General features: G+C 37.5%; 1 protein-coding gene across 2 annotated transcripts; it reads left to right on the forward strand.

Annotated features, from left to right (window-relative positions):
- Positions 1 to 23,201, forward strand: FAM199X (family with sequence similarity 199, X-linked). Of its 2 annotated transcripts, none has more exons than XM_029240864.1 (6): positions 1 to 504; positions 8,292 to 8,511; positions 18,399 to 18,548; positions 18,930 to 19,091; positions 20,181 to 20,318; positions 21,727 to 22,521. In XM_029240864.1, the coding sequence occupies exons 1-6, from the start codon at positions 308 to 310 to the stop codon at positions 21,895 to 21,897; spliced, it is 1,038 nt and encodes a 345-aa protein (XP_029096697.1). In that variant the 5' UTR covers positions 1 to 307; the 3' UTR covers positions 21,898 to 22,521. The 2 variants fall into 2 exon arrangements, with proteins under 2 accessions (XP_029096697.1, XP_029096698.1); XM_029240865.1 differs by having other exon boundaries at positions 125 to 504; positions 20,181 to 20,447; positions 21,727 to 23,201.
- The last annotated feature ends 268 nt before the right edge of the window (positions 23,202 to 23,469 follow it).

Raw genomic sequence — 23,469 nt, forward strand, 5'->3', positions numbered from 1 at the left:
GCGGCGCTGCACTGACTGGGTTGGGCCGGGCAGCAGCAGCAGCGGCAGCGGCAGCGACGGCTGAGGTGCTTGCAGAGGCCACTGAGGCGCTGACTGAGTGGCCGGCAGGCGCCTGTAGCTTCAAGCAGCCCCTTCGTGCCGCCCGGCAGTCCCCGGGCAGCGGTGGGCCGCGGTGCGCAGCCTGCCAGGGAGCTGCGGCGGGCACACCCCGGCGGCGGCGACAGCGGACAGGTTAGAGTGGGGGCAGGGACGGTCGCGGGAGCAGCTGGGGGCCGGAGAGGGAGCCCGAGCCAGGCCATCTCCAACCATGTCCGACGAAGCGTCAGCCACCACTTCGTACGAGAAGTTTCTGACCCCTGAGGAGCCCTTCCCGCTTCTGGGACCCCCTCGCGGGGTGGGCACCTGCCCGAGCGAGGAGCCGGGCTGCCTGGACATCAGCGACTTCGGCTGCCAGCTCTCGTCTTGCCATCGCACGGATCCGCTCCACCGCTTCCACACCAACAGGTACAAACCTCCGCTGAGGGCAGGGGCAGACTGCCCACACCCCTGCTTCCAGCCGGAGAACGCCGGATTCCCCCCATTCTGGCCCTCCGCCTCGGGTCTGCGTTTCCAGTCGCCCCCTCCCCCACCTTCCTCCGCCCAGCGCTCATTCCCGGGCTCCTTCCCTCTTCCCCTCCCCATTTCACCCCTGTCCTCCGATTTTCCTTTTGGCCGGCATTTTACTCTCTCTCTTTTCCCCCATTCATCTTCTGACCCAGCGACTCCTCCCTTCCCCCTCCCGCCCCATCTGTACCCTGCGAATCGCAAACCCCAACCCTTGATTCTTAGATGCTTCCCTGTTTTCATTCACCCTCAAAAGTTTAACCCCTTCCATTTCCGGTACAATCCAATCCTCCATAGAGAGGATTTCGGATGGCTCAAAATCAAAAGTCGATCTTTTTGAAAGGTGGCACTTTAAAAGCTAGAATCTTCCTTTTCCCAATTTTTAACCTGTCTCATAGCCCTATTTTCACCCCCCAACCCCCCATTTTTTTAGTGAAGCTCTAGGAGACCAGGCGATTCTTTTTTTTTCTTTGCTCTATGAACTCTTTGCCCTAGCGCTTTAGGCCCTGCCAAAATGTATAAGCTTAAATCTGGAAGATTCCTTCCTGAAGCACATCCTTTGGTTTGCTCCCCCAGTGGAAGGATGCAGCGAAGCTTAGGATGGGCTTGCTTATACAAATTTATTCAGAGGGTGCATCCCCTAACTGGATTTATTGGAAGGTAGAATGTTCTGGAGAATTCTCTCATGCAGGCATTTGTGTTATATCAAATGTGGGGGATTTGAAGATGTTTTACACATACCCCAACCTATAACATAGGTGCATATTATATGTATATGTGTGTATACACACACACACACACACACACACACACAGAGGCCTGGGGGGGTGGAGAACAAGGGAGGAGGGAGAGAGAGAGGGATTCAGCTATGGAAAATACTGGAGTTGAATTAAGGAGTCTAGTTCTGATTTCTGGTCCACTTTACAATATGAACATGAACAAATCGTTCCACATTTTAATGACTTTTGCATGCTCCCCCCCAACCCCTTAAATCAATCTACAGAGTTACTAACCTTCTACCAAGTACAAGGAATATATAAAATATGATTCTTACCTAAAAGAAAGTTATAGTCTGGAAACAAGGTGTTACGATTAAATAATCATACAGAACATCGCTATAACACGTGTGAAAAGAAAACGGTAGTAAACTTGTTACAGCTGTTCCAAATCCTCATTGCAAAAATGAGGAAACTGAGGCCCAGAGAGAAAAGACTGTGCCCAAGTTAATAAAACTGAGTCAGGCAAAGCCAGGATTACTCCTTCGGAGCCAGTGATGAAACTTGGAACAGAGCTAATGGCTCTAGTGTTATAAATGGTTGTTATGGTTTCTTAGACTAACTCACAGAAACCCATGATGTGACTATAGCATGAATGTAACATATTTATGAAATCAAGTGTGCTTAGAATTGTTTGCATTGGAAAATAAGGTAAAAGAATACTTGTGCACATATTTGATGTTTTAAGTTTTGCAGCACTGGAATAAATCATATACACAGGAAAGTTAAATGATCTCAGAATTAGCCTGCTCTGATGGTGAGGGCAAGGGAGTGGGGACAGAGGCTGAGGGTAAGTGCTGCCAAAATGTGTGGGGGTGATGGGGAGTGAAGCATGGTGAATAATACATTTCTTACAGCTTGTTCTGTTCTTTCTCCTCCTCCCAATTTTATCCTTGTGTTTTTCTACCCCTTGTCTTACAGACCTTGGTAGGGTCAAGGTTGTTTTCCATCATGAGGTGGTGAAGGTAGAGGGGGAGGTTCTTGTTCAGCCCCAGTTTTCCCAAGTCAAGCATTTTTTCTAGTTACTGCCTGCTTTTTTAAACCCCCCTCTCCTACCCTACTTTTCACAAGGCTTGGAATGGTAGCAGGTCTAGTGTATCTTGCTCTGTACCCTCCTCAGCGGAGATAAGGGGAAGCAGAATTAGCAATTCTTACAGCAGGTGATGTTTCTGCCCTAGGCTACCTTGCTTTTTAAATCTTTTCTCCTTCTGGAACGTTCTGCCTTCTTACCCGCTCCTCAGGATGGCGTTTGAGAGGACCATATGCTTCCAGTCATTTCTTTTCAGGGAGAAGAAAACAGCTAAATCATGTATGTGGGCAAAGTTTAGTTTAGGGAGTTCTTTTATTTTGGAGTTGTATGGGTCACCGCACATTCACCAATTCAAGCAACAATCCAAAACAGAAATCAGATCTGAATAGTTGAGTTCTGATATCGTGCCTTGGGTTTAATCATTATAAAACAAGTTTCATTGAAAATAGAAAGCTTGTCAGTGGGTAGGTACTTGATTTACCTTTATTTTGCTTCTTCCTTGTTACCGGATAACAAAACTATGGAGATTGTTTAAATAATGCTGTTGATAAGGGCCTTATGATGATGATGATTTTGTGTCTGCTCATTTACTGGACTCTGGGGTATCTATGCAGTCTTCGTTAATCAAGAGAGTCAAGGCACTATTACTTATGATTCCTAAGTTTGAATGTTTGTTGCGTTTAGAGTCACCTGTGAGTTAGATTGGTGTGTCACTGGTCTAGGTTCAGTGGAAAATAAATTACATGAACATAGCCAGCTTCCTGAGAATTCACTTTTCTAGGAGTATCTTTTAGGATTTTATGACCAAGTTGGGTTTGTCTAGAATTTGGGGGGAATAAAATAAACGTCAGTAAGCCAAAAAAACTTAAAACTTATTTCATTTTTAATTGAAATATCAATATGGAATATATATATAGTTTTAAGGCTTTTATTTTAGTTTGGGGGACAGGATTTTTCTGGTGTAATTGTGGGTTTTCTCTTAGCATTTGTCCATGGTAACTTCCACTGTCATCAAAAAAGGATATCATTTAGCAAATTGAAAAAAATATAATGATATTGGTAGGTCCTGTAATTAAGTTGCGAGATGAAGGAGGTTAATATGAACTAATCAGTGTGTTATTCTCTTCCTCTTTCAGGAGTGCATCAGTACTTTGACATTGAACAATTGTGAAAAGCATGTGGGAGGACAGTGCCTCACTTTTGTATACCCTATTGGCAGGATACAAAATGAACTACATATTGTATAAAGCAGTTACTCAGTTCTGTGATTTCAGAGCCCCATTTTCAATCACCATTAACTAGAAAAAGCCCAAGACTACCGTGTGCCTTTTGTTCTACCCATAGTTTTCCTGTCTTGTTAGAGAATTAGAGGTGCAGAAGAGTTGTGAGTACAGGTGGGAGAATCACGTTTCATGAAGTGAGATATATTATAGAGGCAGGAGGAATTTGGTTTGGGGGCTTGTTGTGACAAATTGAGAATGGGGATCAGGCTTTGGAGAACTATTTAGGCTAGAAATGTCGATTTCTAGAACAGAGATTCCAGTAGTGTGATAGGAGTGGAACTGTGGGGTTACAGAGGCTGAGAGAATAGAAGACACTTTTCAATAAATTTAACAGGGAAAGGAAGGAGAGATGTGGTAATTTGAAAAAAAAAGTGAAGGTTTCTTCATTTGTTTTTTTGCCTTGTTTATTTATTTATTTTCCAAGAACAGATGTTTTAGCTCCTTAGAAGCAGCCCACAGGAAAGAGAGAAATTGAAAATACAAGATCAGGTGGGATGACAGGAGATGGATGGGATTAACTCAGAAGGCCAAATGGAAAAATTAGCCTTAGAAATGACATGGAATGTTGTTTACTTCCCAGACTGTAGAGGGGGTAGGAGGGATGGGTAAGGATCCCAAGACAATGGAGGTCCCTGGGAGGAGAGTTGGAAATTTGAATGAGTAAGTAGGGGGGTTGTGTCATCTGCTCTAACTTGGGACCTTGATGTCCTGTTGGGCTCCAGAGGAGTAGCAGAAGTCAGGGTGGCTGTATGGGGATTCTGGCAGGGAGTCAGTGATGAATACAAAGAGGACTGTTAACTGAGAATAAATGGCATGGATTTGGAATGGCTTTCATCAACTTGACAGTAGGACTGTATTCCACAGTGCTCATTGCCTGGATTCTTATCCTGAGAGGTAATAGGTCTACCTGAGAGTGAAAGGGCTGCAGAAGAATGTATGTGGTGCACATGCTTTTCTTAATTTTAGAAAAATACCACTGAAAGCCCTTCATCTGTGTATTCTTGCTGAAAAGCCTTGCAGATAAATGTTCTTGGCTTTTTATTTTTAATTAAAATTTGGGCAGCAAGCCTAGTTATTGAGTTAAACCCCATTTCATGGATTCTTTTCAACATTTCTTTTAAAATATGGAGAAAGTCTCCTTTGTGAATAATTGCATGGTTATAGCTAGGATCTTAGTGTTAGGTAGTTTTCTCTTAGTGGAATAAGATGTAAGGGCTTTGTAAATTTGAAGAGTTCAGTGCTGAGCACACGTACACAGTGCTCTTCCATTACACATTTGAAACCAACAGAACAGTCTAAAAGCATCTCTTAAATTTCTATTATAAAAGTTCATTATAGAAAATTGTCGGCATATACGAAACTATAAAGACCACTTATGATCCTTTTCACTAAAGATAACAGCTGTCAACATTTTGATGTTGTTACCGTTTTTGTTTTTGTTTTTTGGCTGTGCCACATCGCTAGCAGGATCTTAGTTCCCTGACCAGGGATTAAACCCCCACCCCGGAGTGGAAGCACCGAGTCCTAACCACTGGACCGCCAGGGAATTCCCTGTTGTTACTTTTAATGTTATTTCTTTGTACATAAATAATTTTAAAAATCAGGATCCGGCTATATATATAATTTGTGACTAGGTTATTTGCAGTTACATTTTATTTTCTTTTTCAATAGCCTGAAAATATGATTTTTAATGATTTTTAAAACACCATTATTCAGATATAGATATATCATTTAATTATTCCCAGTGTTTTGGGGGCATTTGTTTTTCTTTTTTTTTGCTATTATAACATTGTTTGGACATGTTTGTATATACATATTTTTTCCAAAATTCTATTTGGGGAAAGGGATAGATTCTTAGCAAGGCAATTACTGAGTCCAAAGGAATGAACCTTTTTAAAGCTGTTTGTATATACACTACCAAATTGCTTTTCAGAAAGATTATGCCAGTGCCAATTTAACATTCCCACCAGCAGTGGATGAAAGTACTTCCTACTTGGTTTTTATCTACCTTGTCTTAAAATAATAAGAATATTTGCATATTAGAAGATAATAGAATTTTTAAAAAACTCAAAGTACTAGTTTTCTATTTTGTAAATGATTGTTTCAAGTATGAGACCAATTTCCTTGCCACTGTTAATTTAAAGAAAAAAAAGAAAAGAACAAGGAGCTAAGGCTTCTAAGAATACCCAGAACCTTGCAGTATCTGTTATAAAGTTATAGATCTGGAAAACTGAGGAACATCCTGATTTTGCCCTAAGGTAAGAGCACAAAACCAAGCAAATTCCTGACTCCCTTGTCAGTGATGTAATGATTAGGTTATTAAATATGGCTTAGTTTTTAAAAAAGAGTCATTATTACTCATGAAGGGAAACACATTTCTACTAAGTTTTCGAAGCTAAAAAGAAATTCTCATTAAAAACGATTATCTAACAGCTTTTCCTAGTACACATGACACAGTGCTTTGGCACATTGAAGATGCTGACTAAATGTTTGTTGAGTGTGTGAAAGGACAGAACTTTCACTGTAATTGTCATTCACAGCTTTCTATTGCCTTATTGCATGACTGAGGCAATTTGGTTAATTCTACCAGGTTTGTTGATTTTTAAAAAATGAGGATACTGCTTACCTAGCAATCACGTGATGAAACTAGGTAATGTTACAAGGTATTCTAGGATTCTTAGGTGAGTTTTAGGTTTTTGCCTATTTATAAAAGTTTGTTGACTTCTGCTTTTATATTACTGAACTATAATAGTTTAGAGTGTGTGTGTGTTTCAGTACTTTAAAATACTTTACCTTTAGTACAAAGGAAAAGGTGCCATAAAATTGTCAGGATGCCCAAATTTTGTAAATCAAGAACTTTGGAATTAAGATTAGCTATATAAAATAAGAGGGGAAGTTTAAAAAATGAACACACGATTCAGGAAAAAACTGGTAATGAAAGGTGAGAAACAACCTAATGATAGGTAATAACAAGCTTTTATTCAGGAAGTCATTATTTTAGTACCTTATTAGTATCAGATATACTAAATCATGTCTTAAGGGTTAATTTCCCTAGGCTACTGCCAAAGCAATGAAGATTATCTCATTAATAATATAAAGCTAGTGGAAATTTATAAAAGAAAACAGATTTGTAGATTTCAAGATAAAAAAATTTAAAAAATATATAACCCTGCAACAAATAATACAGACAAATGTTAATGTCCTTAACATATAAAGAACTCTAACAAAATCAACAAGGAAAATATTAACACCTAGTAAAATGCTGTAGCAAAATAGCTAATAATTATTTTTAATTTTGCTCTTGCCAGTAATCAAAGAAATAAAAATTGATATAAAAATGTTTTCCTCCTAACAGCTAGGTAAAATTTTTAAAAATGAAAATTTCGGTGCTGTTAAGGTTGTGGTGAAATGAGCACTTTTATGGACTGCTTTGGGGAGGGCAAATTAGTGCAGCCTTTTCGGAAAAGGCACTTGGCTAAGTATACTGTCACCCTTAGAAGTGTTCATATTCTTTGACTCAGTAATTTCCTTTCAAATAATCTATGTTGAGAGATTATATATATTTATATAAATAATTATAAACAAAACGGTTTCATCTCAGTATTATTTGTAATACCAAAAAAAGAATTGGAAACAGCCTAAGTACCTATTATTGAAGGAATAATGTTAAATAAATTATGATACATTGAATCAGTGGAATATTATATAGGCATTAAAATGTTTTCAAGTAATATAGTTGGGTAAATGTTCAGTATATATTGTTAAGTGAATAAAAGTAGGATACTAATATCTATCTACACACACACGCACACACACACAATGCTGATTCTGTAAAAATGTACATATTCATGTAGAAAAAAGTGCCAAAACATTATGGATCATTTATTGTTAGTTAGTGGAATTATTGGCCATTTTAGTCTTATTCATCACTCCTTTCTTGTTCCAGCATCTTTGCAATGATCCTGTATATCATTGATATGTAAAAGTTATTTAAATATAAGAAACACTTTGAGCTTCTACCTGTGTACTTTGTTGGTGCTTTTCTTGGCCCTGCACTGGCTACTCTCTTCCTTTAATAATAATAGCTGCCATGTATTGAGCACATTTTATGTCTGCTGAGTGCTCTGTATGCATTCTCATATAATGTAAATAGTAACCGCATTTTAAAGATGATGACCCAGGCTTGGGGAGGATTTGTTTCACTTCAGATCAAACAGCAGGCAAGTGACAGAGCAAGAATTTGAACTCAGTCCGGCTCCAGTCAGACCGATAGGAAAGTAGAGAATAGTGTAATGAACGCTATATACCCATCATGCAGCTTCAACAATTACATATGGCAGTGTGCTTTATCTATACCCCTGCTCATTCCTCAACCCCTTCCTTATAATTTTGAGACAAATACCAGACATATTCATTCATAAATATTTTAGTATGTATCTTTAAAAGATAAGAGCTCTTTTGAAAATAATCACAATATCATTATCGTATCTAAAAATATGCTCATATTCCTCATAAATGTAATAATCGTATCCTATTTGTATCTTAAAATTGTGTGGATTCTGTAGTTTCTGTTGTGATTTCTTTTGTGTTGTTTTTAAGGTGGAACTTAACTTCCTGTGGAACAAGTGTGGCCAGCTCAGAATGCAGTGAGGAGCTGTTTTCATCAGTTTCTGTTGGAGATCAAGATGATTGCTATTCCCTATTAGATGATCAGGACTTCACGTCTTTTGATTTATTCCCTGAGGGGAGTGTCTGCAGTGATGTCTCTTCTTCTATTAGCACATACTGGGATTGGTCAGATAGCGAATTTGAATGGCAGGTAGGATTTTTTTTCTTATATTGCCATCATTACTCCATAAGTAGAAGTATGAATTTCTGTTTTGGTATTTTCATCTCTACCTCAAAGTAAATTTCTCCAATGTTTATTCAGTCCTGGAGATTCTCTGACAGCATTAAGAATTAGAAGAAATATGTATCCTTTATTTTTGCTAATGTACCTTTTAGGTGTCTCACGCTACAGATACCTTTTGTACATTTTCATGTAATTTAATACTTGTATAATGTTCCTATTATTATATATCATTAGTACCTTTCTGTGCATTAATCCAAGCAAATTTTCTCTTTACTGATAAATGGCCTTCATGTCCTTATAGGCACAATACCTTTACATCAAGGTCACGTTATATATCTAAGATCACAAACCACTGCATAATACATAATTTTTCATTGTTATTAGGAATATAATTTCTCATTTTGTATTCTCTTCATATGTAGAGTTGTTTTTCACCTAACAATGTTTTTTCTTCTGTGGCACATATACCACATAAAATGGCTTTGTGGCAAATTGTACTCATCATAAGGCAGCATTTCCAAACAGTCTTTCAGAAAATGTAGATCATGTTATGGCAACATCCATTTTCTGATTGTAAAACACAATAACGTTTGAAGAAGCTTTCCTTGCATACAGCAACTGTTATATTCAACAAATACTTGAATATCTACTATGTTTGAAAGCCATCTAAATACTTGAAGTTGTTTTCCAAAAGATGAATCAAACATTTTATTTCAAAAATATTTTTTTTAATTATTTATTTATTTATTTTTTTGCGGTATGCGGGCCTCTCACTGTTGTGGCCTCTCCACAACAGTTGCGGAGCACAGGCTCCGGACGTGCAGGCTCAGTAGCCATGGCTCATGGGCCTAGCCGCTCCTCAGCACGTGGGATCTTCCCGGACCGGGGCACAAACGCGTGTCCCCTGCATCGGCAGGCGGACTCTCAACCACTGCGCCACCAGGGAAGCCCTATTTCAAACAATTTTTATTAAAATATCAAATAATACCAAATAGCATAAAATTAAAAATAAGTCTCCAAGTCCCACTCTTCTGTGGTTACCACTGATAAGAGCTTGTGCAGATACAAGTGTGCTTGCACAGCGTTAAAAACACACAGAGGGACTTCCCTGGCGGTCCAGAGGTTAAGACTGCGCTTCCACTGCAGGGGCCACAGGTTCAATCCCTGTTTGGGGAAATAAGATCCCGCATACTGCTCGGTGAGGGCACCCCCCACCAAAAAAAAAAAAAAAAAAGACACACAAAAATGGGATCATACTTCAGCCACTGTTTGGCCCTCTGCTTTTTTCAACTACCTGTACTATATCTCATTCTTTTTGATAACTGCATCATAATTTAATCAGTTCCCTAATGATGAATGTTTAGGTTGGTTTCAGTTTTTTCTTGTTATAAACAATGCTATACTGAAAATTAAGAGGTTTTTAAAGAGGAAAATATAATCCACAGCCCCTCTGTTTTTAAATTTTATTTTTTTTCAAATGCTTCTATTTCATATACAGTTGTAAATATGATTTGGATAAAAATTTTTTAAATTTGAGATAAAATATACCATTTTAATAATTCTAACATGTATAATTCAGAGATTTTTAATATATTCACAGTGTTGTGCAGCCATCACCACTATCTAATTCCAGGACATTTCTATCACTCCAAAAGAAACCAATGCCTGTTAGTAGATAGTCCCAATTTCCCCCTGCCCCCATCACCTGGCAACCACTAATCTACTTTCTCTATGGATTTACCTATCTGGATATTTAATATAAATGTACTCATATAATATGTGGCCTTTTGTGTCTGGGGTCTTTCACTTAGCATAATGTTTTCAAGGTTCATCCATGTTATAGCATATAGTATTTCATTCCTGTCTTAAGTCAGCTCGAGCTGCTGTAACAAATACCATAGACTGGGTGGCTTAAACAACAAACACTTATTTCTCACAGTTCTGGAGCCTAAAAGTCCAAGATCAGAATGCCGTCATGGACAGGTTCTGGTGAGCACCCTCTTCCTGGTTTGCAGATGATTGCCTTTTGCTGTATCCTCACATAGAGGTGGAAGAGAGAGATAGCTCTGGTCTCTTGGTCCTCTTATAAGGTCACCAATCCCATCACACAGGCTCCACCCTCATGACCTCGTATAAACCTAATTACCTCCCAAAGGCCCACCTCCAAATATCATCATGTTGGGGATTAGGACTTCAAGATATGGATTTGGGGGGTGACAAACATTTAGTCCATAACAGTTCCTTTTTATGGCTGAATATTCCATTTTATGGATACATAACATTTTGTTTATTCATTCATCAACTGATGGATTGTTTCCACTTTGGGGCTGTTATAAATAATACTGCTATGATCATTCAGGTACAAGTTTTTATATGGATGTATATTTTTAATTCTCTTGGGTATACACTGGAAGTTGCTGGGTCATGTGATAACTTTATGTTTAACTTTTTGGAGAACTGCCAAAATATTTTCCAAAGTGGCTGTACCATTTTACATTTTCACTAGCAATACATGAAAGTTCCAGTTTCTCCACATCCTTTCTAACACTTGGTATCGTCTGTCTTTTTTATTATAGCCATCCTACTGTGTGTAAAGTGGTATCTCATTGTGGTTTTGATTTGCATTTCCCTAATGGCTAATGATGAAGAGCATCTTTTCATGTCTTATTGGCCATTTGTATATCTTCTTCGGGGAAAATGTCTATTCAGATCCTTTGCCCATTTTTAAATTGCATTGTCTTTTATTGTTGAATTGTAAGAGTACTTTATATGTGATGGCTACTAGGCTCTTATATACATGATTTGCAAAAATATTTCCCATTCTGTAGGTTGTCTTTTCATTTGATATAGTGTCCTTTAATACACAAAAGTTTAAATTTTATAGAAGTCTAATTTATTTTTTCTTAAAGTTCTGTTCTTCTGATGTCATATTTTAAAAACCATTGCTTATTCCAAGGTCATGCAGATTTTTCATCTTTTCCTTCTTAGAATTTTAGAGCTTTAGTTCCTACATTTAGATCTTTGATCCTTTTGAGTTACTTTTTATATATGGCATAAGGTAGGACTTCCAAGTTCATTCTTTTGCATGTAGATATCCAGTTGTCCCAGCACCAGTTGTTGAAAAGACTAATTTTTTCCTTATCTAATGGTCTTGGTACCCTTGTGGAAATGAATTGGTCATAGATGTTTATAGGTTTAGTTCTGGACTCTCGATTCTATTCCATTGATACATATATCTATCCTTATGCCAGGATATCCTTATCCTTATGTTTTGATTACTCTAGCCTTGTAATAAGGTTTGAAATCAAGAAGTGTGAGTTCTCCCACTTTGTTCTTCTTTATCAAAGTTTAGGATCAGGTTGTCCATTTCTGCAAAAAGGGAAGTTGGAATTTTGATAGGGATTTCATTGAATCTGTAGATCAATTTGGGGAATGTTACTGTCTTAACAGTATTATTAAATATTTCAGTACATGGGCTGGAATGTATTTAAGCCTTCTTTAATTTCTTTCAATGATGTTTTATAGTTTTCTGTGTTTAAGTCTTATAGTTCCTTGGTTCGGTTTATTCCTAAACATTTTATTCTTTTGATACAGTTGTAAATGAAATTGTTTTCTTAATTTCATTGTTTGGATTATTCATTGCTAGTGTATAGGAATACAGTTGAGTTTCGTATATTGATTTTGTACCTGCAACTTTGCTGTACTTATGTATTAGTTTTAATAGTTCTCTTTTTCTGTGTGGATTCTCTAGGGTTTTCTATATTTAAGATCATGTCATCTGTGAATAGAGATGGTTTTCCTTCTTCATTTCCAATCTGGATAGTTTTTTTTTTCTTGCTTAATTGCCCTGGCTAGATCTCCAGTACAGTGTTGAATAGAAGTGGCAAAAGCAGGCATCCTTGTTTTTTTTCCTGATCTTAGGGGAGAAGCTTTCAGTCTTTCACCTTTGAGTATGTTAGCTGTAGGTTTTTCACAAATGTCCTTTATTACCATATTGAAGCATTTCCCTTTTATTCCTAGTTTGTTCAGTGTTTTTATCTGAAAGGGTGTTAGATTTTTTTTGTTTGTTTTTTTGTTTTTTGTTTTGTTTTGTTTTTGTTTTGCTGTATGCGGGCCTCTCACTGCTGTGGCCTCTCCCATTGTGGAGCACCGGCTCCAGACGCGCAGGCTCAGCGGCCATGGCTCACAGGCCCAGCCGCTCTGCGGCATGCGGGATGCTCCCAGACCGGGGCACGAACCCACGTCCCCTGCACTGGCAGGACTGTCAACCACTGCGCCACCAGGGAAGCCCCTACATTGATTTTTGTATGATGACTCACCCTTGCATTCCTAGAAGTAATCCTAATTGGTCATGGTATATAATCCTTTTAATTTGCTGCTGGATTTGGTTTGCTAGTATTTTGTTGAGGACTTTTGCATCGGTTTTCATAAAGGTTATTGGTCTGTAGTTTTCCTTTCTTGTGATGTCTTTGTATCACCTTGGCCTCATAGAATGAGTTGGGCAGTGTTCTCTTTTCTTCTGGATAAGATACTATAATAAAATTCTCATTTAACATATAAACTTCTTCATGATCTGCAAATTATTCACTTAATGACTACATAATAGTCCTGGTACTCTAGTATGCCAGAACTTATGAAACCATTCCACTATTTACATCTGTTTCAGTTTTTTTTTCTATTATAGATAACACAGCAGTGAGCATCTTTGTGTGGGTACTTTTTTATTTTTCAGTGCCTCATTTTTAAAAAAATTTATTGAAGTATAGTTGATTTACAATGTTGTATTAATGTCTTATGTACAGCAAAGTGACTTGGTTATACATACATATATATATATATATATATATATATTCTTTTTCATATTCTTTTCCATTATGGTTTATTACAGGATATTGAATATAGTTCCCTGTGCTATACAGTAGGACCTTGTTGTTTATCCATCCTATATATAATAGTTTGCATCTGCTAATCCCAAGCTCCCATTCCTTTCCTTCCCTACTTCCCAGTGCCTCATTTTTTTAAAGTGCACACTTTGTATTGAAAATAAGACCACAAGGATTCTTAACACAGTATAAGCAAATGGAGTTCTGATAATTCTGATAAATATTTTTTCTGCTTATTTCATGTGACTTAATTTAGAGTTATCATCCATAATGTTGCAAAATGGCAGGCACTTTTTAATTTTAATTGCTGACTTCTTCACTCATTTTATGAGTAGAGTGGAAAACTATCCCCGACCACTCACTGTTAATGCACGTGACTGACAACACTGAAACAAAAATAAGGCCTGCCTTAGTAATGTGTTTTCCACTTCTGAAATTGGAGTGTAGGTACTCTGTTACCATGGATATTTGCTGTTTAAATATGCTGAAAGGTTTAAAATGCTCTCTTGTCTTTGTGGGATCTCATAATCATGAACAGTAAATTACCCCAGAAGATAATTACAAATTATGTATTAGGATTAACGTAGGCTAAAAATCGTTGACTGTAGTTTAAAAATTCGTATTACCTCTGTTGTGATTAAAATCTGCATCTGTTTAAATCTTTCTTTTAGACAGATGTTTCAGTTACTACTAAAGTAAATATAAATGATTCATAGATTCTCTGGGAAGAGAAATGCTAACTGCTTGGCAAGGCAGGATTTTAACCTTAGAATGAAGTAGCATTTTAGCATTTGAAGTCGCATGAAAGCATCTTGCCTTGTTGATAGTTTTCTTTGCTTGCAGTCCTTTTACTATTAAAGATATATTTGACTAGTCTTAGAACTTGAGAAATTATTTTATTGTTGAGCAGGAAAGCATAGAAAATTTAAAGAGTGAGTAATTCAGCTGTCATGCTTGAAACCTAGAGGTACAATTTGAAATTGCACATCAGCTGTTAAAGAAATGAGCTTACTCATAAAATTTTGCTGCATACTGCAGAAAATATGGCAGAGGTTTGATTTAATTCTCCTTACTTGTCACAATTACTGATTCTAATATAGATATACCAAATATTGTTGTCCATCAAAAATACGAGATGAGAATTATTAAGCATTTTTATCCTGAAATATATTATCAGTTATAAAATGGAAAATTGCTGGTCTAATATATACACAGGAGCACATACAGTTAATTCTCCTGTATATCTGCAGCTCTAATCCCCTATCTCCAATTGACTACTTGACATTTCCAGTTGAATGACCTTATTATTTAATGCTAGCCCATTATCTGATGCTGAGTCCTTGATCAGTAATGCAACTTCCAATTACAGTGTTTCCATGGGGGAAAAAAAAAGACTCTGCTTTGTGACATGTCTTACAGTGTATTGTAAAATGATTATTGTCATTTCAAAGGACACTTGTACTTGCTTTTCTCATTATCACTGCAAACTCTCCATATCCCAAATTGCATTCTTCTCTCATTCCAAACTACCTGCAGGGCAGGACAACCTGACACAGTCGAAAGCACTGGACTTGTGTCCTTTGGATGGTGCCACTAACCGTATGACCCTCCCTGGATATCATTTTTCCCTTATTTGTACAATGAGGTGTAGGACTAGAAGATCTATATAACATTACTTCAGGTCTCTTGCCATAAAAAATGAGGTCTTTAAGGGTTGTATGTTAACCAGGGTGGGTTGTATGACCGTGAAATGTTGCCAGTTTTCTTCTGGTCTCACATATGGCCATTTGACTATTATCCTTATCCATTCAGTTATCAAATAGTCTTATAAATTGTATTTCATTTGAAAATTTCCCTATCTGCTCCCATTTTTCTTTCCATTTTTGCTTATCTTAGTCCAGGCCCAGATCACAAGAAAAGAGCTTCCTAATTCCAATCTTTCCTCTATTTTGTCCCCATACTGCTTTTTAACTCATCTTCCCTCAAGACCAATTTCATCATTACTACTCCTACTTAGAAACGTTATTGGTCTACTTCTTCATATCATATAACAGCTCTAGTTCGTTTGTTAAACTTTCAAATCCCTAGCACTGATTTTCTGTTTTAATTATATTGGTCTCCTTAACCTCATCCTGTGTTTTTTTCTTCCACCTATGGTTTTATTAACTTATTCTCCTTACCTGAATACCTTTTCCTTTTCCCCATGCTGTCATTCCAAGAGACTACCTTGTGAAATTTAACCCAGCCACTTTAGCAACATGAGGTATTCTCTGAGGGTTTATGCTCCTTTTTAAAAAGGGTTTAAAACCATGGCAAGGTATAGAAAAAGGGACATACTGCGATTTATTGAGTATCACCCATGTGCCAGACATGTTACCTTTTGTAAATCTCTCAACAGTCCTTTGAGATGGATGACAGTAACCATAACTTACTGAAGACTCTGAAGCTCAAAGAAGGGAACTAACCTACACAAGATCACATGACTAGTGAGCAGTGGGGCTGGGATTTGATTTGAACTCTGTTTGGGGTCTTTTAACCTCTCCCCAGAAAAAAATGGCCAAAGAACCATTAATTGCTTATCTTTTTCCACCCCCCCCCAACAAACATGTAAACATAATTAAAGGCACAAATTAGGGGGCTTCCCTGGTGGCGCAGTGGTTGAGAGTCCGCCTGCTGATGCAGGGGACACAGGTTCGTGCCCCGGTCTGGGAGGATCCCACATGCCGTGGAGCGGCTGGGCCCATGAGCCATGGCCGCTGAGCCTGCACGTCCGGAGCCTGTGCTCTGCAACGGAAGAGGCCGCAACAGTGAGAGGCCCGTGTACCGCAAAAAAAAAAAAAAAAAAAAAGGCACAAATTAAAATGCTTAACATACAGTCTGGCACTTAGCAGATATAGGCTACAGATGAATTCTTTTCTTAAGTTTTGAGAGTATAGATACTTTTAGAGTTCCTTTCTCTACCTAATTTATCAAAGGAGCTTGAAGTAGGGGAGGCCTTTTATCTGACAAGGAGCATCTCATTTTGTTTTAGGAACCCCAGGGGGATCTTTAACATAGTAATGTTGTGATTTGAAGTTTTTCAAAGGGAAAATAGCAAAATGTTTTACTGACGTTAAAGGCTGAAAAAGAGATGGCCTTCATGTGTGCATTCAGCAATCATTCTTTCATTACACTGACTAGATAACATTTGAGCTAAGGGTGAACAAGAAGTGTTAGTTAATGAGATTTTAAAGGAAGTCGTACAGATTGTTGGATGTCACATATGCTTAGATTCATCAATGACAGAGTGAAAATGTGGTTTTTAAGAGTAATAGCTAACTTGGATAACTTCATTCTAAACATCATGGTCACCTTGCGTAGTGATCAACCCCCTTTTTGTGGCTTCACTCATCTCTTCTATGCAATTGACTCCCCAGTGCCTGCCCCCTTGTAGTTCTCTAAGCTTTAATCTTGTAGCTTCAACTCACGCTAGGTATTTCCATTGATGACTTGTCATCTCAGACATGTGTTTGTTATTTGCTATATTTATATTATAGCACAAAATTATATGTTTGTCCTATTGTATTATCTTTTCAATTAGAATATAAAGTTCTTATGTAAGGACCATGACTTTTGGATTCCCTGTGCCTGTTACAGTGCTGTGGGTACAATAGGAGGCCAAACACATGTGATTGCAGTAATCTGCATGGATAAAGTGGCTTTTCTTTTTGGTAACTTCAAAAGCCTAGTAATCACCTAGAGTTCAGATATAATTGCAAAGTCTGTAGAACCAAAACAACAAAAAGGTGCTGTTTTGTACATTGTAAAAATGAAAACTTTTTTTTTTAATTTTTATTTTTTTGTGGTACGCGGGCCTCTCACTGTTGTGGCCTCTCCCGTTGCGGAGCACAGGCTCCGGACACGCAGGCTCAGCAGCCACGGCTCACGGGCCTAGCGGCTCTGCGGCATGTGGGATCTTCCCAGACCGGGGCACGAACCCGTGTCGCCTGCATCGGCAGGCGGACTCTCAACCACTGCGCCACCAGGGAAGCCTGAAAACATTATTTTTGAAGATTGTTATGTACTCATTGTAGAAGAAAATATTTTATCTTTCTGAAAAATGACTTAAACACATTTATTTAAAATTAAATCCATTCTGACTTTTGGAGGTGATGGATATGTTTATTACCTTGATTGTGATGATGCTTTCATGGGTGTATGCATATGTCCAAAGTCATCAAATTGTATATATGAAATATGTACAGTTCTTTGTATATCAGTTATAGCTCAACAAAGCTGTTAAAAGATTAAATCTTAAAAAATTAAACTGATTTTTAATAGGCAGTATAAAATTATAGCACATATTTTTGCTGATTTGATTTTCTGTGTGTTAGGCTTCTTGCTTTCTCCTTTGTCTACATGTTGTCTCTTGCCATTTTTTTCCAATTTTTCTTTTATAATACTTCTGGTCTTTAAAGTATTTTTCTTTATATTAACAACATATTTTAAATTAGTTTAATTGTCTCGAGGTTATGAATACAGACATGAGGACAAGGGCCATGATTTGTCTTTATATTGGCAGTATGTCTAGCACAGTGTCTGGCAAAGAGCCAGGTGGTGGCAGATCACTCAGGTCTCTTGAGATGGAGGCTACTGCTCCTTATTCATTATGCTGTGTGGGTCCTAGCCTACATTCACATTATGAATTTAAAACCTTAATGATGATTGACTCTCAAGTTAGCATTTTAACAAGCCTTGATTGTGACTTTAAGCTTTTGGAAAATATCTCTCATTGAATAAGTGACTGTACATACAAAGAGTATGTTGATGTTGCTGCTTTGTCTAAAATAGGAGTGGATCAGAGTTAATGTCTTCTGATTCTGTATTTGTCATTAGTCTTTTATTAAAGTCATTTTTAATCAATACAAAACATGTGGCATTTAAATTTTAAAAAATTTTTCTTTCCCTGCCCCCTTCTCCTTATTTTTATAGTTACCAGGCAGTGACATTGCCAGTGGGAGTGATGTACTTTCTGATGTCATACCCAGTATTCCAAGTTCACCTTGCCTGCTTCCTAAAAAGAAAAACAAGCATCTGAATTTAGATGAACTTCCTTGGAGTGCAATGACAAATGATGAACAGGTAGCGATCTCAACATTCTTAATTAAAAGCATATATGTGGGGGACTTCCCTGGTGGTCCAGTGGTTAAGACTCCGTGCTTCCAATGCAGGGTATGTGGGTTTGATCCCTGGCCGGGGAACTAAGAGATCCCACATGCTGCCTGGTATGGCCAAAAAAAAAAAAACAAAACACATATATGTGAAGCTTGATTTATTGCCTATTTAAAGCTACTGGATAAATGTGGATTGCTTAGTAAATATGAATTTGAGCTCTAACTAATTGCTTTGCAGGGAACAAATATAATATTAAGTGCTTCTGATATTTAAAACATTAAAAATTACACACTAAAAGATCAGAGGTTTTGGCATTGATCTTGTTTATTGTAATTTTTCATCATATAGGTGGAATATATTGAGTATCTGAGTCGTAAAGTCAGTACTGAGATGGGTCTTCGGGAGCAACTTGATATTATTAAGATAATTGATCCTTCTGCTCAAATATCCCCTACAGACAGTGAGTTTATTATTGAACTTAACTGTCTCACAGATGAAAAACTGAAGCAGGTATGTAAAGAAAATACAGATTGTACAGCTATTGAAAATACCATTGTTTTATAATATGTATACTTGAATAGTCATATGTAAATACATAAATAATTAAGGTCAAAATCACTGCTGTGAAATGTAATATTAGAACATGTGGTTTTAAGAGGTTTTATGTACATCTTACCTGGCTGTACCTTTCTGGGACCATGTGGATCTAGAACCTGCTTTTTAGTTATGCAGGTTTTGAAACCTAATTTCACAATTTAAGGGGTGGTTAGGCTAAATTATAGATTTATTCTAACTCAGTTTACAGAAGACCAATTGACAGAATCAAAATATTGATTATTGAGAGCTGTACTTGAGTGAACATCTGAGCTGGGGGATTTGAATAGTCTTATGCAGTAATTGAGCCTGGCTAGGGTAAAACAATGAATTTTCCTTCCGCTATTCTGAGGTACACATTTCTGGTATCTTCTAAATATAGGCTTTACTTCTCTTTCTCTGATACATAGCTGAATGAGTACTTATGTTCTACTTTTTATTTTTTTGCATTTATCATGATTTATGAAAAATTTCTCTCAGTATTTCTCTCAACAGACATACTATAATTTTCTACATTCCAGCCCATTTTTCATTAGTATGGTAAATTGATGCCTTGCATTTGAAGACAGGTACTGTGGGCCCCTAGCTAAGATCTAGGAAACACTCTAATCTTAGATATAATCAGCAGCTTACTTAAATCATCTTAAGGTGCAACCTTTAAAAAATGCCTACTCTTATGCATTTTATCTTATTGTTAGTTTCTATTTCTGAGTGTTGTTTTCTTATAATCCTAAATTCTATAGGCTAGTAGCCTTCCATTTACTGATTATATTTTATATGCTTTTAAAAATCTAACTTCATAATATGTATTCTAGAATTTTGAACATTGTCAATTTTTCTGGTACTTGTTTCCACATTTAGAGATTTTTTTTGTCTTTATATTCTACCTATGTGCATCTGTAGCACATTTGACAATTTTAAGTACAATATTCTTCTTTTCTCCATTATTCTGAAGGCAGAATGTCAAGGAACAGCAGTAACCAATTTTTGTCTGTCTGTTCCAAGGTCAGAAACTATATCAAGGAGCATAGCCCTCGCCTACGGCCTGCAAGAGAGGCCTGGAAGAGAAGCAACTTTAGTTGCGCAAGCACCAGTGGAGTGAGCGGTGCCAGTGCCAGTGCCAGCAGCAGCAGTGCCAGCATGGTCAGTTCTGCAAGCAGCAGTGGGTCCAGTGTTGGAAACTCTGCTTCAAACTCCAGTGCCAACATGAGTCGAGCACACAGTGACAGCAACTTGTCTGCAAGTGCAGCAGAGCGGATTCGGGATTCAAAAGTAAAACGTCTAATCAATACAAAACTTTACCTTTCAATATTAACATTAGTATTCCTTCATATAAATTTCTTGAAGAGTTATAATTATCCTGCTGTATAGATGCCTGTGGGTTTTGGTTTTAATTGAACAAGCAGGATTCTCTCCTATTGATCAAAGCCCTCTAGGCTGAGTGCTTTGAAATGCTGTTTTGACCCACAGCCATATTACCTTCAATTTTATCTGATTTTATGTCTGTTTTAAGTAAGATAAATTGATGGAAATGAGTGAGTCTCAAGATTGCAATACTGACTGCAGCTTACTACTAAGCGGATCTTACTATGTTGCTGATGTTGCTGTCTATTAGCTCCTAAAAATGTTCTGTATGTTTTTTGTGTGTGTTAAATGTTTTCTTAATGTTTTAATCTTGAATGTTTCTTCTTAGCTCTTTTTAAAATGTAATAATGCTTTCTCTAATTTCTGTCTACTCTTCTGACAGTTGAAAAAATTCTGTATAATATTATTGGGCACATAAATAAGAAGTTTAAATGTGTACAGAATGGTTCTGTGATGCTTAGCAGGGGAGTTCGGTTCCTTGCAGTGGCGACAGTGTGGAGCCAACTTATGGATGATAAGGGTTTCTCTATAACTCTTTGGGAACCCAGTGGTGACAAGGATACACAGTGATTTATTCCCTGATTCTTACCAAAGTAGCAGAAACATAGCCAGCTTTGTTGGTTGCCATGTGTTTCCTTTGGATATGTGGTCATTCCTTTTTGGCATCAGTTTACCAGTGACAAGGAATAGAGTACCCACCTCGTTTCTAATGGACTTTTAAGATGGTATTTGCTTAATATGAAAAAGACATGGTTCTTTCCCAGCCATTGTAAAATTGCTAGTGCTTTTGGATGAAAGGCACCTTAAAAGCATAAGCATTAGAGATTTTGACAATGTTCTCTATATTTGTATTCAGTATTGTTCACTACATGTTTCCTCTGCACTGACACCAGTGTGCCTTAATTTGATATAAAAAAGTCTTAGAAATGATTGGTTGTCCATAACTAGTCAAATGATGTTTCAACCCTTCCTTATAAGAAGATTCACTAGTCAAATACCATTGAAATAGAATCCTGAAGAATCGTTTTCATGTCTAAGCTAATGGCTCACTTACTGGAACCAGGATTGTACTGCAGAGGAATTTGAACATCTCTAATCAGAAAATATAGAATTTGATCCATAAAATACTCTGGGGTAGATAGGCCAGAACTGAACCTTACTGATTTAGAAATTTTTATTTTGACAGAAGCGATCCAAGCAGCGGAAGTTACAGCAGAAGGCCTTACGCAAGAGGCAGCTGAAAGAGCAGAGGCAGGCTCGGAAGGAGAGGCTCAGTGGGCTATTCCTTAATGAAGAAGTGCTGTCCTTGAAAGTGACTGAGGAAGACCACGAAGCAGATGTAGATGTTTTGATGTAATAAGGGTGAATTTATCAGCATTCTTTCTAAGCATTATTCTATCCTTATTTGTTTACATGCATCTTGACCAAACTTTTGTTGGTTAGGGCTGTGCTGATGTACTATTCATAATTTAGGTCTGTGCTTCTCAGCAGGTGGTCCTCAGACCAGCAGCTTCAGCATCAGCTGAGAAGTTATTAGAAATGCATACTCTTGGGCCCCACCCCAGACCTAGTGAATCAGAAATGCTGTGGGAGGGGCCTAGCATTGTGTTTTAACAGGCACCAGGTTATTCTGCCACACCCTCTAGTTTTAAGAACCACTGATTTAGTAAATGTTTTGACTATTTAAACTTCAGGGTGGTTAAGTGGGCTTTTTCATAGACTAGTACTTTTACAGTTTAGAAGACTTTAAGGTACTGCTGACAAATAGTTTATTATGTCAGTATACATATGTAGAGATCATAATTCAGTTTCCTTCTTAATGTTATGATTTCTTAGTTTAGTTTTTCTAAAGGGCCATAGCATAATTCTCAATTCCTAGTGGACATCTTTTTTCCAGGTTGGGGCAGGGTGTGGATTGCTGTTTACAATAGTGCCTTCATTAGGTTTAGTTCTATCTGTTTTCATTAATTATTAACTCAAAGGTGTAAAAACAGGCCCTGATATCTTTCGTTAGGTTTGTTTTTGTTTTTCACTTTATGTAAATTCAGAATCCTTTCTGCAAGTGATGACTACTGAGAAAATAATGTTACTAGTGGCGAATTTTAGACATGATGCTATGTTGATTAATATTCAAAAGGAGAAATCAATTAAGCAAAACAACCAATTCTACTTTTCCACTGCTTTTTGAAATTTTAGGCTGTGAAACTGCCTTAAAGGCAGAAAATATCTCTATCAAGTTCTTTTGTAGGTCTTTTTATTTTCAGCACAGCTCTAATTTTTAAATATTTGGTGTAACAGCTTCTGGCATGTGAACAGGTTGATGTTCAAAATTAACTAAAGAAAACCCTTACAGTTCTGCTAAACTCTATAAATCGCTAGAAATACACTGAGCAGTGAGATATAAAAAAAACTTAGCTTCTTGGCTACTAATAGAACTCTAATTTTAAATGTGAAATCATGGAGTCCCTTTAAATGTTTTCATGGAGAGTTTGTTATGAACATTAGAAGTAGTGTGATTCCTTTTATTTTTCCACACATCTTTAAACATTCACATGGGTTAAAAAAAAAGGAAACTGATACTACTGACAATCAAGCTGCTTTCTGACTTTCATAATTTTCTTTTTGTTGTGGAAACTTGGGAGGTAATCATAATTTTGTAGGAGGAGTTGTAATCAATACTTTTTTTTTTTTTTTTTTTTTGCGGTACGCGGGCCTCTCACTGTTGTGGCCTCTCCCGTCGCGGAGCACAGGCTCCGGACACGCAGGCCCAGCGGCCGTGGCCCACGGGCCCAGCCGCTCCGCGGCATGTGGGATCTTCCCAGACTGGGGCACGAACCCGCGTCCCCTGCATCAGCAGGCAGACTCTCAACCACTGCGCCACCAGGGAATCCCTAATCAATACTTTTTTAAACTCTAGAGTCAGCAGTTG

The sequence above is a fragment of the Monodon monoceros genome, unplaced genomic scaffold (genome assembly GCF_005190385.1).
Source record: "Monodon monoceros isolate NGI ecotype Baffin Bay Population unplaced genomic scaffold, NGI_Narwhal_1 Super_Scaffold_22, whole genome shotgun sequence".
In the NCBI taxonomy this organism is placed as follows: Eukaryota; Metazoa; Chordata; class Mammalia; order Artiodactyla; family Monodontidae; genus Monodon; species Monodon monoceros.

Bases quoted from the DNA above. Each gene is read 5' to 3' on its own strand.
- FAM199X (XM_029240865.1), top strand. From the start codon at position 308: ATGTCCGACGAAGCGTCAGCCACCACTTCGTACGAGAAGTTTCTGACC. The intron at 505-8,291 runs GTACAAACCTCC...GTTGTTTTTAAG, and splicing joins CACCGCTTCCACACCAACAG to GTGGAACTTAACTTCCTGTG. The intron at 20,448-21,726 runs GTAAAACGTCTA...TTATTTTGACAG, and splicing joins AGCGGATTCGGGATTCAAAA to AAGCGATCCAAGCAGCGGAA.